This window comes from Petaurus breviceps, unplaced genomic scaffold (genome assembly GCF_028583685.1).
Source record: "Petaurus breviceps papuanus isolate PSGF00001 unplaced genomic scaffold, PetGlider_PUasm1.0 90792, whole genome shotgun sequence".
NCBI lineage: Eukaryota > Metazoa > Chordata > Mammalia > Diprotodontia > Petauridae > Petaurus > Petaurus breviceps.
The window spans coordinates 19737436-19752751 of NW_027187347.1; the positions used below are offsets into that span (position 1 = coordinate 19737436).

The window sequence follows — 15316 nt, forward strand, 5'->3', positions numbered from 1 at the left end:
TCAGGAAAAGTACTCTGACTTGTGCCACTGTCCAGAGTTTTCCCTGGAATGTTCTCTGTAGGAGGAGAGCAAGCACCTAAGCTAACTGAAGAACTGACATAGAACAAATTTTATTTTCCACAGTAAAGGGTACAGAACAGACTCATAACATATGCCCAAATCCTCATCTCTCTGACTGGCTTCTTCTGTTTCCAGGGCCATATGTAGTCCTTCCAACCTAAGGATTATCCAGGGGTTCCCCTCAGCCTTGAAAAGGAAAAGAATTCAGGGTTTCTAGGGACTCAAGCAGTCTTTCTCTCATCCTACCCCCTCCATTCCCCACCACCCCCACCCCCCGGAAGATCCCTGCCTCATTCAGGATCCTATATATCCCTCCCTACTTTCTTACAGTAGTATCCTAGTTGGGGCCCTGTTGTAAGTAGAAAGAATGTGATGTACCTTGACTATTAAGCAGCACTGTGTTCTGGTGGGTCTCATCTTAGGACATTACAAATCTACATGATTCATGCATGATACCAGTGAAGGGATGGTGAGCTCCATGATGTTATCCTGATATAATGCTTCTTCACCTTCACAATTCTAAGTCATGCCTCCATTCCTCCTTCTGTATTCCTGTTTGGCAATGACTCCTTTCATTTGTCAGCATTTCTATGTGGCAATGATTTTTTATTGCACAATGTATCTTGGAGGCCCACATGGCTCCCCTGGGTGGTCTGCACAGATGTACATGTCTCTCTCCAGGGAATAAATATATATAATTTTGTAGTTCTCTGATTTTTCTATCCATCCTCTTTACCCAACTCTCTCCAAGTCATGAGTAATTCCCTTTTAAAGACTAAGCCAATGAATATAATAACTCAGGTACACTTGCTATGACCTAGAGTCCTTAGCAGGAAAAAAGGCTCATCAGTGGGACACTAAAGTCTCAAGATAAGTGAAATTCATACCAAATTTAATCATTCTTACACATGATGGCCCTTTGGATATTTCAAGACTGATGGCATGTCCCCCATAGGCAATATCATAATAACAAAATTTCATTTTTAAATCAACTTTAACTTCCAAAAATGCTTTGATATCTATGAAAACATCATTATTGAAAAAATGATGAAAATACATGGCCACCTGAATTACCCACACCAAGTAGCTAGGTGGCACAGTAGATAGAGCACTGGGCTTGGAGTCAGGAAGACATGAGTTCAATTCCAACCTTAGATGCTTACTAAAAGTGGGACCCTGGGCAAGTCACCTAACATTTCTCAGCCTCGATTTCCTCAGCTATAAAAATGAAGATAATAATAACAAGTGCCTCACAAGATATTGTGAGGATCAAATGAGATATCTGTAAAACTCTGAGTACAATGTCTGGCACATAGGAGGTACTTAATAAATGCTTATTCCACAGATTGAAGCATACTTTTTTTTTACTATATTTTTCTTGAGTTTTTTTTTGTCTGTTTTCTTTTACAACATAATTATTATGGAAATGTTTTGCATGATTACACATGTATAACCTATGTCAAATTGCTTGTCTTCTCAATACGGGGGAAGGTGAGTGGGGAGGGAGGAAGAGAGAGAATTTGGACCTCAAAGTTTTAAAAATGAATGTTAAAAATTGTTTTTGCATGTAACTGAGGGAAAATAAAATACTAAATTTAAAATATATAAATACTTCTTCCATTATTCTGTTCCACCACCCACCTTTTCCACTCCTATTCCCAAGCTGCTGAACAATGCTGGAAGAAGTTAAGCGATGATGAGTGGTTCCACAACAAATTTATTACCTAATCTCAATTATGTGGCAAACCTTTTACTGCTCCCTGGATGATTCTTTATCATATTCCCTAAAGTATCAGTTCAAGACCTTTGCTTTTCTCCCAGGCCATCCTGACCACTCCCTACTCCCCTTTTCCTTTTAGTAGAGAACTTGTCCTCAGTTTTCTTGGTAAAGCATGAGGCAGTCTTTTATGAACTCTTTCCTCTATTTTAAATCTTAAATCTTAACATAATCTCTCATTTCCTCTTTTTCTCTCCTTGCGTTTGGAGAGATGACCCTTCTCCTTGCTAAGGCCCACACTTCTATTTGTGTCCTTGATTATATTGCCTTCTGTCTCTTCCAAAAACTTGTTCCTTCTATTGTTCCCCCTCTGTTGTCATTTTTTTTTATCATCCATTGGTTATCCATCTCCTTCTGTGCTGTCTACAAACATGCCTAGGTATGGTTCATTCTTAAAACAACAACAACCAGGACAACAACACCTTTAACTTGATCCTGATCCCTTCGAGTTGTGATCTTATAACTCTCCTTCCTCTTATAGCCAAAGTCCTAGAAGAAGCCGTTTACACTCCTCCTTCTACTTCTCCTTCTATTACATTCAGTGAAAATAACTGAGAAGGAACAATCAGATGGTAGAGTCAGAACCAGGAAAGAGGAGTGTCTAGAAAGCTGAGGAAGAGAAGAGAATCCAGAAGGGGGGTGTAGTCATCGGTGTCAAATGCTGCCAATCGGTTAAGAAGTATGAGGACTGAGAAACGGCATTTATGATTCTGTGATCTATTCATTTCTTAACCATTTTCAATCTGGCTTTTGATTTCATTCCTCAACTGCAACTGCTCTCTTCAAAGAAGTTAGCAATGATCTTTTAATCATCTGATCCAGTGACCTTTCCTCGTCTTCATCTTCTGCTTCCTTTATTCAGTAGTTGACACCAATGTTTATGACCTCTTCCTTCTGGATTCTCTCCTCCTTCAGCTTTTCTGACACTGCTCTCTTCTGGTTCTTCTACCTGTTGCTTTTCAGTCTTTGTTTTTTTCTTTGCTGGTTCATCTGTGCCATGTACATACTCTGTCCCGGACTCTATCCTCTTTTTGATCTCTTTGTTCTTTTAGTGATCTTACCAACTTCATGGCTTTGTCATTTTGATGCAAATGTCATGCAGATCTACATATCTAACTACATGTCATGCAAATGTCATGCAAATCTACATATCTAACTCTCATCTCCTCAGCTCTAGCATGGCCCCTGCATATCACCATCATGATTTATCCTTTGTTTTACCATCATTTATAAAATGCATTCCTTCTTATAATATCTCCCTTCTTCTCTTTAAAAAATAAGTAGCCAGGGAAATGAAACTTGTTACAGTGTAAATACACTAATTTAGGACCCAGGAAACCTGGATTCTATTCCTACACTTGTTACTAAGGAGCTATGGAACCTTGAATGTCATATTACCTCTTTCTCTTTCCACCACAGTTTCCTTATCTATAAAATGAGAGATTGGGCTAGGCTACCTCTCAATGGTTCCTGTAGCTTCTAAGACACTTTAAACCTATAGCCTCTCCACTTGCAATTTCTTCTCCTCTCTAGTTTTAAAAAAATGAACCATCCTTCTGATTTCTGTGAGTCTTTTTTTTGGAATGTTAAAAACGGAGGCAGACAGTATGGCATAGTGGAATACCAACTAACTTTGGCATCAGGAAGAGCTAGATTCAAATCCTGACTCTGATACATCTTAACTTTGTAATCCATGGCAAGTTACTTGACTTTCCCTATGCCGCAGGCAACTCCCTAAGAGTTGAGGAGATTAATGTACTAGGAGGTCAAGGTATTTGGAGGGGGAAGGTAGTGATAGACCAATCTGGACACTGGTCTGGATAGGGTGATATATTTAGATGTAGTAAACCTTGTAAGATGAGAGGCTATTTAATGATAGTGACAATGGAAAAGGACTGGAAATGGAAGAAGGGAGCAAGGAGGATGTCTATTCATTCTTCTTATCTAGTGTTTTAGGATAGATGGGACACGAGAGAAGGTGTGTCCAGTACCAGACAAGATAGTAAGGGTCTTTTGGGAGTAAGACTTTATTTAAGTAAGATGGTCTTTCTATGCTTGCAGGAAAATAGAAGGATTATGAGAGAAAGAGGTCCATTAGGAAAAGCAATTTTTGATAATAGAATAGTGGATACAGGTGATAGAATGGAAAAGGCAGATAGTCTTGAACTGGAATGGGGAAGAGTAGGGATAAAGTGGGAGAGATGAGAGAATGGGGCATTGAATCAGGGAAGGGAATTGTTGCTTAAGCAGCCTTGGACTCTGAATCACAGAGATTTGAGCAAGTAAGGAAGTAAACAAGTAAGTAAGAGGAGAGAGTCTGCTAGTTATTAGACAGTATATTGACATACCTTTCCCTATAACAAGGGGAGCCTTGCTCTAGGCTGTAGGTAGTATGTTTATTTTCTCCCCTGGGCAGGAGAAGGGAGGAGGCATAGTCTTTGGGTCTCTGGTTCTGGGCTTGTCAGGAGGCCAGGTGGCTTGGTAACCAGTTAATCCAGGAGACTAGATGGCAATAGGCTTTGGGTCTAGAGTCTTGTTGGTTATGGCAAACATGGAAACTAATCTCTGTTTATGACATTGTTAATGTCAATAGAGGAGCTTGGTTGATAGGCCAGGTCATAGATATATGAAACCAAGAAACTAGAAAGACCTGCAAGGGTAGGATGGGGAAAGGTCACAGTAGTGGACCATTAGGGTGTGGTAACAGACAATAGAGAAAGATTCAGGCAGTGGGTGGTTGTAATAAGACAGTTCCAATTGTGGGAGCCTCACCACAGGGACAGGGTTCCAGTACCTGAAAGTGTCTGGCATAAACAAGTCATATTCCTTGTCCTAAAGGAACAAATATGTAGGGAATGGCAAAGAGCTCAGGAACTTAGTTACTAGAACTTAAACAGAAAGCAAGAACCCAGTTCCTAAAACTAGTATTTCAAGGTCAAAATAAGCAGCTAAATCAGCTGAACTAGGCTATCCCTGGAATGTGAAAATGTTGGTAACTCTAATGGCTTCAGTATGAAAGTTAGTCCCCATCAGACTTCAAAGATGACTAATATAGTCTATTTCAACAATAGCTATTTTGAAAACAGAGACATATTTAAGAGTTGTCCAAAAACTCTGGAAGCATGTCATTTGAAGAGAGCAGTAAGTGAGACTATTCTAGAGTGCCTGAGATCTCCCAGGGATGGAAGTATTGGTAAAGGCATAAAAAGAATAGATTTTTGAAAATGCTTTTTCAAAATTGGCACTCCTAGTAATTCCCAAGGTCAGAGCATATGTCCTCTCCTCTCCTTTCACAACTCTTAGAAAAGAGTAAGATGTAAAAGGTCACCTTACAGGGCAAATCCAGTAATGAAAACAGAAACGAGGAACTGAATATAGACTGATAAATAAGTAAAAGGAAATGTGCTGATACTGTGTCATTATGATTGTGATGGAATTGCATAGCAAATTTGATCCATCGAACCTTTCAATCATATCTGAATCACCTGCACCTATTTGTACATAGTGGTTCTTTCGCATTAGATTGCAAGCTCCTTGAGGGCCTGATCTGTTTGCCCTTCTTTTCTGTCCCCAGGACCTAGTGCGGTGCCTGGCACATAATAAGTGCTTAATAAATGCCTTTTGACTTTACTTACCTGGACTATGTAAAAAATATGAGAGCAAAAATATAGAAAGCAAGAATATAAGGAAGAGATTAAAGAGAACATGGGCATAAGGGACAATGTGTTATATCATTATCTAACACTAGAATTCTTGGTGTTTTATGTCATGAACCCCTTTGGCAGATAGTTGAAGCCTATGAACCCTTTCTCAGAATAATGCATTTTAATTTATAAAATAAAATATAATTGGATTGAAAAGGAAACCATTAAATAGTTAGACAGTTACCCCTTTTTTTTTTTTTAAAGTTTACAGTCTTCTGGTTAAGAATCCCTGAGCTGGGGATTTCTCAGTTCCTAATCATTGTATGACCTTCTCTGTTTTTTTCTGGGGATTGACTAGTAGTGAAAACTGGAGTTACTAGTTCTTCGGCTCTTTAGACATTTCAAAAGTTCCATATTTTGCCATCAGGGGGTGTTTTTCACCCAGACAAATGAAACTTCGCCATGCCTTAGCAGATAGTTTTGTCAGTTGCCAGAGCCAAAAAACATTCTTCAGAGGTCAGCCTTCTAGACATGAGCTTCTCTGTGCTTAGCTGGGTTAGTCCAAAGACATCCTTAATGCACTGACCACAGGGAAGAACTCAAATCCTTTCCAATGTAACAGGAACTGTCAAAACTTGTCTACTGCTATGGTCTTAAATGCCTGAGAATCACCTCTTTTCCATGATTAGAAATTGCAGAAATGTTATGGAGAATCTATATAGAAAAGTAATTACTTATAAAACAAAAGGAACCAATATGTTTTCTTTTATATCCATAATGGATTGAAAGTTCATGTCAAAGAAAATAAAATTTGGAGAATCCATCTTTAAAACAGGATTGGATCAAGTTCATAATGAGCATTACAGGTGCAGGGCTCTCTGTTTTGCTTTTTTTATTTTTAATTTAAGATTCATTTTGAATTTTGTACCCACATCTGATAAGTTATTAATAAAGATTAACAGGGAAGATTGCTAGTCTCAAATGCATTTTGGGTTATGATCTAGAATTTTAGATATTTATTTTAATATAATTTAATTTTTAGTTTCCCTCTGTACACAGTATTTCTTTTTATTTAAAAAAATGCAATATTTTGATTTGTTTTTCAGATCCACAAAGACTCACCCAGGTCCAGTTGTACATTTAAGTGATAGTCCAAGGGACGAAGGGAAAGTGAGTACAATAATAGCATAAAATGCCATAAAGTCTTGGTGTTTTTGTTTTCCTCAGTTCCTAAAATTTTTCAGGCCATTCAAAATAATATTAACTCCAAATGAACCCTTCGGTTTCTATCAGAGCCAAAACAAAGTTCATATCTAAAATTTTTGTGAAGGTATATATGATACCTGTCACCCAGCTCTAGAAGACATTTTGGATATCTGCTAGGCCCCTTTTGCCTCTCTCCCAGGCTCTCAGAGCAGCTGACTGATACCACTTGGCCTCACTCCTTCATGAGTGCTATCACTTTCTCATGTTATGAGGTTATGCCTATATCAGCCAATCAATTCTCACAGATCTTTCTCCTCTCCCACTGGCTCCTCTATTCATTATGTCCCTGGTTGTGTGCCTAATTCAAGGTCATTTACAAACACATACATATGAAAAAGGCATTAATCAAAATGTTAGCAGTAAATTAAGTAAATTGATGATATCAGTGTGCCTAGTATAGGCCTTTCCAAATCAGAATCCCCCATTCAGCCCTGTTCTAACCTCCCTAAACAGCAGGAAGAAAAAAAACAATCTAGAAATTAATTTCTCTGCTCAACCCCTAGGTAGGTACTGAGTAAAAGGATCTTTGACTGCTGAACTGGGTGATACCTGGGTCAACACTATTGAATACAGAAACCGCAGGGTACCTGGTATTTATGTTGAAGGCTGAATCTCTTGATTACTCTTGCCAGGACAAATGGAGGAGGAAGCCGCTGGCTTCAGATATTTTTACTTTCTAGCATCTAAGACCTTGCTAGGTCATAAATCCATCCCTTCAGAGTGTCACCTTGGAAATGAGGTATAAATAAAAATTGTCCAGAGGTTATACCCATGTTCCAAAACCTAACAGTTGAACGAATGCATGAATGAATGAAGAAAGCATATATCAAACACTTGCTATGTGCTATATGAACTGAACCCTGGGGATACAAGCAGAAGTTCAATCTCTGCTCTCACAGAGCTCACATTATAATGGGGGAGACCACGTAGATGGAAGGTTTCAGAAGCAAAGGTCCAGTGGTCCTTAGAATACAACTACCAACCAGATGGAAATACATCTCTTTAACATCATTTCCACTGATAAAATTGTACAAGTTTCTGATGTTGATCCACCTGACAGTGCCAAGGACTTGAATGAAGAGAATTGCGTATCCACAGGGCTTGCTTCTCAGAATGATGTCTGGGGGGCACTGTGATGGAAGCATTGCTATTCATAAGCCTCTGGGTTCAGGGTCTGTCTCCATCAAGATCTAAGGGGAGATAGTAGTCAAGATTGGTTTGTGTTTGCGTGGCACATTATCTCTCTCTAAGGGTTCCTTGCTTCTTCAGCTAGATTGACTTGCCTGCTCCATGGAGACTGCTAGGCCCTTTCCTACAAGAGCTGCTTTCCTATGTGATGGCTGGATTAGGGACTAAAGGTTTGGGGAGGGTTGGGGTGCTTGTGCTTATCTGTGTGTTGTGGCAGTTGGTCAGCAATTGTTGGTGATGTTGGTGAACCCCCTTTTCCAAAATGATTCCTCCCCTCAGTGATGGCTTCAAGTGTTAGGCTGGAAACAAGTTGTTAGGGGGTAGAGGTGGAAATCACTTTTTCCCAGGCTCTTCAGTGATTCCTGAGCTGTTTCCCTCAGGGTCTGAAGGAAGATCATGGTCAAGGTTGTGGTGGTGTTTTGATTTGCGTGGCTCATGCTGCTTCAGTAGAGCTGGTGTTCACATTGACTAGGGGAATGTTGTAGTCTCGGGTACCATTAAGCCCCATGTTCTTTGTCCCGTCTTCCCCCTTCTAAACCTGGTATCATCCCCTGTCTGGTGTTACAATTATGTTTGCCATCTGCCTTCATAGAATGAATCTTGTTAGGTAAGAGGTAAATTATGTTGTGCCACAGCATCTTGGTCTTGGCAGCCCTTCTCTATAATACCCATATTCAATTCAATTCATTTAAATGTTTGCTAATCACCTTTTTGCTACAGAGCAATGTGATAAGATTTGGGGAGAATCACAAAGACAAAAGAGATTTGGTCCCTACTCTTATAGAGCTTGCAGACTAGTAGCAATATACTACACCTATACTTCTAATACAAAATAGAGAACAATAACTGAGAGGTAGGAGGCAGTATGAGGTAACAAAAAGAGGGAGGAACTGGGAGTCAGATCTTTGAATCTTCTCTGGGCATTGATCTCCTTATCTATCAAGTGAGGGACTTGTATTAGGTGATCTCCAAGGTCTCTCCAAGCTCTAACTTTATATGATTTTGCGAAATTCGTAGGAGCAATGAAATCAAAGTATAGCCAAGATCCACCGAGAGTAAGAGAATTTTAAAATATTTTATTGTTTATTTATTATTTTATTTATTTATACTAAGGTTGGGTTGATAAGACTCATAGAGGTGATAACATTTAAATAGGCATCGAATGATCACTGGGATATTTCCAGGAGAAATTGGTGAGGGTTGAGGGAGTTAGGGCAAGAGTGGAGCATTCTATGCAAAGAAATAATATGAACAAAGAACAAAGGTAAGATGTAGAGAATGTTGGCTGAAGCACATAGATAAGAAGTATAAGATAATATGAAGCTAGATTGTGGAGTTCTGTGACAATTAACCCTGAGGAGTTTAGATTTCTCTTTGGTAGTCATTGGAAAGTCAATGGGAGAATGAAGGAGGCAGTCATACCTCTACATAAGGAAGATTAATCTGGCAGCTGTGTGAAATATAACTAAAGAGGTTAGAGCCTGAGGATGACCAGAGAGGTGGCAATGAAGGTCTATCCCACTGTGACAGCAGTTGGAAAATGGAGGCAGCATGGTTCAGTGCAAAGAGAGAGGAGAGACTTTTATTCATTAATCCATTCAACTAGAATTTGTTAATTACCTACCAGAGAACTGACAAGGGTAGAGGTGACCCCTGAAATCATGATACTCAGAAGCCTGACGTTAAAGAGAGAACTGATTTAGTCTACTTATGAATAGGATGCAGGAAGGGTAGGAGTGTCAGATAGAAGAAACCATGGTCTTTCTCCCTCCCAAATAGCCTCCTGATACTTCGAGGAAAACACCCAAGGCCAAGAGATTAGCCCAGTCAAGTTACAATTTAGAAACAACAGGTATCTTACTGGACATTTCCAGAATTGGCTATCTGCCTTACTCTGGAGGGTCTGCCAGCCCCCTCTCCAGCCCTTCCTTCCCTTTGCTAATTCAATACAGGTTCTTCCATCCCTTTCAACCATAAACCCTCCCTCTCTTTGTTTCTAAACCTTCCTGTCTGAGCACATCTAAGGCCATCTTAATCTGTCCCTCTCTTTCAACATTCTTTGCCCTAGAAATTGAGTTCTTCTCTTGACTTAATCCTTATTGGGAACTCCTCTCACATGACTTTACATCTTTTGCTTTACATTAAAGGCTTAAGATGAAAATATCTGGTTGAGTTAATGTATTGCAGAGATATTTTTCTTAAGACTCTGAAGGGACTTTAAAGATATCTGTTCTAATACCTTCATTTTACCAATTGAAAAATAAGACCTAGAAAGGTCAAGCTTTTAGCACAAGATCACAGGGAGTCAGTGGCACATGCTAGATTATAATCAATGATTCAATCAACAAGTATAACTGTTTCCCCCTTAATGGTATACAATAGGATCATAAATGGAGAATCAGAAGGAATATTAAAGGCCATGGAGTCTGAGCCCTTCTTTTTACAGATGAGGAAACTGAGGTCTAGAGAGGTTAAATGATTTGGACAAGATCACGTGGGTAGTGAGTAGTTCCCACTATCACTGGGGGATGTCTTTCCCAAGCATGTGAAGACTTTCCCTGGCCAAATGAGCAGATGAGAATAATTTGTTCCAGTGGCCATGAAGGCAGATGAAGCAGGTGCTATGGAGCTCTTAGACCTTGGTCAGACATCAAAGACAACAAGGTCATGCACTATGTTCTGAGCCATCACCAGTTGTCTTGACTGTTGTCCTGCCACTAGACTTTGATGACTCCAGAAGAAAGAGTGAGGTGGACACCTCTGTGCAACTCTTCCTTACTTAAATCCAATTCACATGTAAGTAAAGACATCACCCATTATCCACCATTTTACCCCAACCATTGATCCTCTTTGAAAATGCAGGACAAACAGCAGCAACAACAACAATTAAACACCTACAGTATACCAGGCACTATGCTAAGAACTAGGGACAGAGAAAAACACACAATATCACCTGCCCTCAAGGAGCTGCCATTTAGTTGGGGAAGATAACATATGCACAGATAGACAAATAAATATATACAAAGTAAGTGTAAACTTACATGGAAAAGTGGGGAGAAGTAGGGGCGGGGCTAGCACCTAGGAGCTCAGGAAAGAACTAAATAAGAAATGGAACTTGAACCAAGTTTGAAGAAAGTTTAGGATTCTAAGAGGTAGATTTAAAAGGGGGAATACATTTCAGGCATGGGGAGTTGGTGCAATCACTGAACAAGCTTCAATGAAACAGTCAGTCCATGGAGAAGGGGAGTCATGTGCGTTAAACCTGGAAAGATAGGTTGAAGTCAGATTGTGAAGGGTTTTAAATGCTGCATGGAAGAATTTGCATTTATTCTAGAAGTAACAGGGAGCTACTGGAGCTTCTTGAATAGAGGAGTGATATGGTTAGACCTATCCTTTTGAAATATCAATTTGATGTTGTGTTGTAGATGCATATGGGATGGAGGGTGGGGGGCAGTTCTCAAGAAACTGAAGTTAATGAGAGCAATTAGAAGGCTATCACACTTGTTCATAGATGATAAACTGAGGTTGAGCTCTAGAGTTCTGAGCTACTGTGACCTAAACTGATCATGTGTCTACACTAAGCCTTGAGTCAGTATGGTAAACCCCAAGGAGTAGGGGTGGGGCATGTGTCCCTATTAGGATGGACAAATCTGAACAGGTCCAAAATAGAGTAGGTCAAGGCTTCCATGTTCATCTGTAGTAGGATCAGGTCCATGAATGGCTGCTTCACCCCCAAACTGAATGAAACAGGGAGACACAAGTCTCAAAAAATATAAAAATGACTATGATATGAGCTAGAGTGGTAGCTATGTGAGTAGGAAAAAGAGGATAGATTCAAGAGAAATTGTAGAGATAGATTTTAAAAGATTTGGCAACTAATTAGATTAGAAGGGAAGGAAGTGAGAGGGAAGAGTTGAGGATGACTTTTAGGTTGTGAACAAGAGGGCCTGGCAGGGTGGTGCCCTCAAAGAAAATACAGAAGTTAGGAAGAGCTAAGTGAGTTTGGGGGGAAAGATGATAATTTCTATTTTCAGCATATAATGTTTGAAATTCCTAGGGGCTAGTCAATTGAAAATATCTTATAGCCAGTTGGTAATGTGCAGTTACATCTCAAGAGACACACTAGAGCTGGATAATTCTGAGAATAATCTGTATAATTAAACTAATAATAATTGAACTCTGGGGAGCTGATAAGTTCACCAATAAAGAGTATATAAAGAAAGAAGAGCCAGGACAGAGCATCAGGACATTCTTATACATTAGGCTGGGACATGAATAATGATTCAGCAAAGGGAACTGAGAAGAGCAGCCAGACAGTTAGGCACTGTCAGATGACCAAGAAAGAGAGCAGTACCATGAAAACCCAGAGAAGAGATAATATCCCCTGGGAGAAGGTGGTCAACAATGTCAAATGCTAGAGAGAAATCGGAAGGGAGGACTAAGTAAGACGATTAGATGTGGCCATTAGGACATCACTGATTACCTTCAAGAGAGCAGTTTCAGCTGAGTGGAGGTGTTCTGGGCCAGATTTCAAGGTACTGAGAAGTGAGTCAAGAAGTAGTGACAGTGAAGTGGAGGTAACATTTTCTAGGATGGGAATGTGAAAGAGAAGAAATGAAGGATAATAGGCTAAGAGTTAGTGTTAAGTGTCAAGTAGAAGCCATTTTGTTTTCAAGAAATAGGGAGACCTAGGTATGTTTTAGTCAGTAGAGAGGGAGCCAGTTGAGATGAGAAGCAGACAAGAAGTGATTGTGATTAATTACATGTAAATAAGCCAATTCATTAGGGACTGGAGCAAAAGAGGAGGTAATTGTGAAAGGATGGGGAGAGTAGTGATATTGAAGAGTTTTGAGACATAGAATAAGGAATTCAGAGCAATAGCCTATCCTATATTTTCTCAAAGTTTGGGACAAAGTCCTTTGCTGAGAAAGAATGGGGAAGGGAGGTATTGGGAGGCTTGAAAAAAAGAAGAAAAGATTTGGTACAGGCACTATGGGAAGCATGAGAATGAGTTATTTAGGAAAGAATAAAAGAAATGCCTTGTAATCAGGGGGAAGGAGAGGCAAGTAACTGGGATGAGATGATATAAATTTGTTGTGGACCTAGTCAGCTCAGTTGGCAGCAGGTGAACTGTAAGAACACTGTAAGAGACACATGGTAAGAATAATCCAGGGTAGAGTTTGGCAGAACTAGAGTTGCAAAAATGAATGATAGGGGGCAGCTAGGTGGCACAGTGAGTAAAGCACTAGCCCCGGAGTCAGGAGGACCCAAGTTCGATTCTGGCCTCAGATACTTAACACACACACACACACACACACACACACACACACACACACAAACTAGCCGTGTAACCTTGGGCAAGTTACTTATCCCCAATTGCCCTCCAAAAAGGCAAAAAAAAATGAATAATTGGTTTAGTCATGAAGCACAGGGAGAGATGAGATAAGATACTGTGGTCAGATAGGGGAATTTCAGAGTTCTGAACTATGGTTCCACCTCCCTTCCCCCCCCACCCCAATCTTGTAACCTCCAAACCCTGCTCTTCATCGTCACTGTGCCTTCAGATCCCTTGACCCTTCAGTTTTTTCCCAAGTCATCACCACTGCCATGGCTGTACTCTTATCTTTTCCCCATCTTGACCCCTTGTTGAGCCAATTCAGCTCTCTCTCAAATACCTTGTCCACTTACCCTTTTTCCAGTATTGCTCTGCGCAGCCTCAGCCTTGTATTCCTCCACCATTTACTGTCTTTGTTCCTGCTCATTTGCTACTGAAGTTGTGCTAAGTGTACTATATAATTAAGTTATTCAACTGGGCCCTCACTATGTCAAGGCAATCCTTTCACAACTTGTTAATTAAGTCACTATCCTACTCATCATAGTAGCTTTTTTGAATCTTTATATCCTTCCTCAAGCTTCACATAGTTCCTTCTCTCTGTACTCTCCCAATTAAGAATTTTGCTTCACATTTCATTGAAAAAATTGAGCCCATTAGCCAAAATCTTCCTCTTCTCCTCTCCTCCTCATCTTATAACACTAAGATGTTTTCTGCCACTATCTCTGACTTTACTCTGTCTCACCTGAAGAGGTGCCAATCCCTCTACATGTATAAGTGATCCCATTGCATCCCATCTTCCCCAGCACATTGCCCTCTACCCCACCATCTCCATTCTCTCAATAGTATTCAGTATCTCTCCCTCTAGTGGCTCAACTCATGGCCATCTCTCCCCTCTCACCCAAAAACTTCATTTGATCAATCTATGACTAACCTCCTTGAGAAGGCTGTTTGCAGCATTTGCTTTTCTCTCACTTTTTCCTTAATTCTCTGTAATCTGGCTTCTGGACTCATCATTCAATTTAAATAACTCCCCTAAATTTGCCAATGATCTCTTTAATTGTTAAATCTAATGGCTTTTTCCTCTATATTCATCCTTATTGACCTCTCTGCAACCTTTGACACTGTTAATCACCCTCTTCTCCTTCATACTCTCTTTTCTCTCTTTCTGTGGCAATGTAGTATCCCTAAACTACTTTGTATTTATTTTGTTTATACATATATAACATACATTCACACCCACATATACATATATATATATGTGTGTGTGTCATCCCCTCTGTTAGAATATCAATTTAAGACCTATATACAACTATATGAGGTTTTTTTTAAAATAATCTTTTTTTTTGTTTTTCCATTGTTTCATTTTCCACTTATTTTCCCTACTGATCATGCCATGCTTTTTAATGAAGATAAGAAAAAGAAAGAGAAAAAGCTCCTGAACAAAACAATCAGTACATCAAAGTCTGGCAGTATATGCAATATCCCATAACCATAGTCCCAAACCTCTGGAAAGAGATCTATTTTCTTAACTTTTCTTTAGGACCAAACTTATATGTTTTCTATATTTCTCTTAATTTTTCATTGTTTATAATGGTATGCTAATATTTCATTACTTTTTTTACCAAAATTATTTTAGCTATTGTTTAATTGATAAGCATCAACTTTTTTTCCAGTTCTCTTCCACTACAAAAAGTGTTGCTATAATTGTTTGGAAATACAAGGGAACCTTTCTTTAATCTTGTTGGGGTATATGCCTAGTACTGGGATCTCTGGATCAAAGGGTATGTAAACTTAGTCACTTTTTTTTTAGCAGAATTCCAAAATTCTTTACAGAGTGTTTGGACCAGTTTCTAATTCTACCATCAATGATTAGTGCCCAAGTTGTAGTTCTGCATCTGGTACAATGAATAACTCAAATCCTGAGGGTTCAAACAAATAGTCCTTCTACTAATACATACATTCATATGTACATAGACATAGATGTGTACACATAGATAGGTAGATAGATAGATAGATAGATAGATAGATAGATAGATAGATAGATAG

The 15316-nt window shown here is 39.4% G+C and overlaps 1 protein-coding gene across 2 annotated transcripts in view; it reads left to right on the plus strand.

Moving 5' to 3' along the window:
• Positions 1-15316, plus strand: part of STXBP5L (syntaxin binding protein 5L) — a 423473-nt gene that overhangs the window by 179555 nt on the left and 228602 nt on the right. For both annotated transcript variants that reach the window (XM_069070001.1, XM_069070002.1), the window contains one exon: positions 6588-6651. In XM_069070001.1, coding sequence (XP_068926102.1) covers positions 6588-6651 — 64 coding nt within the window. The remainder of the gene's footprint in view (positions 1-6587; positions 6652-15316) is intronic.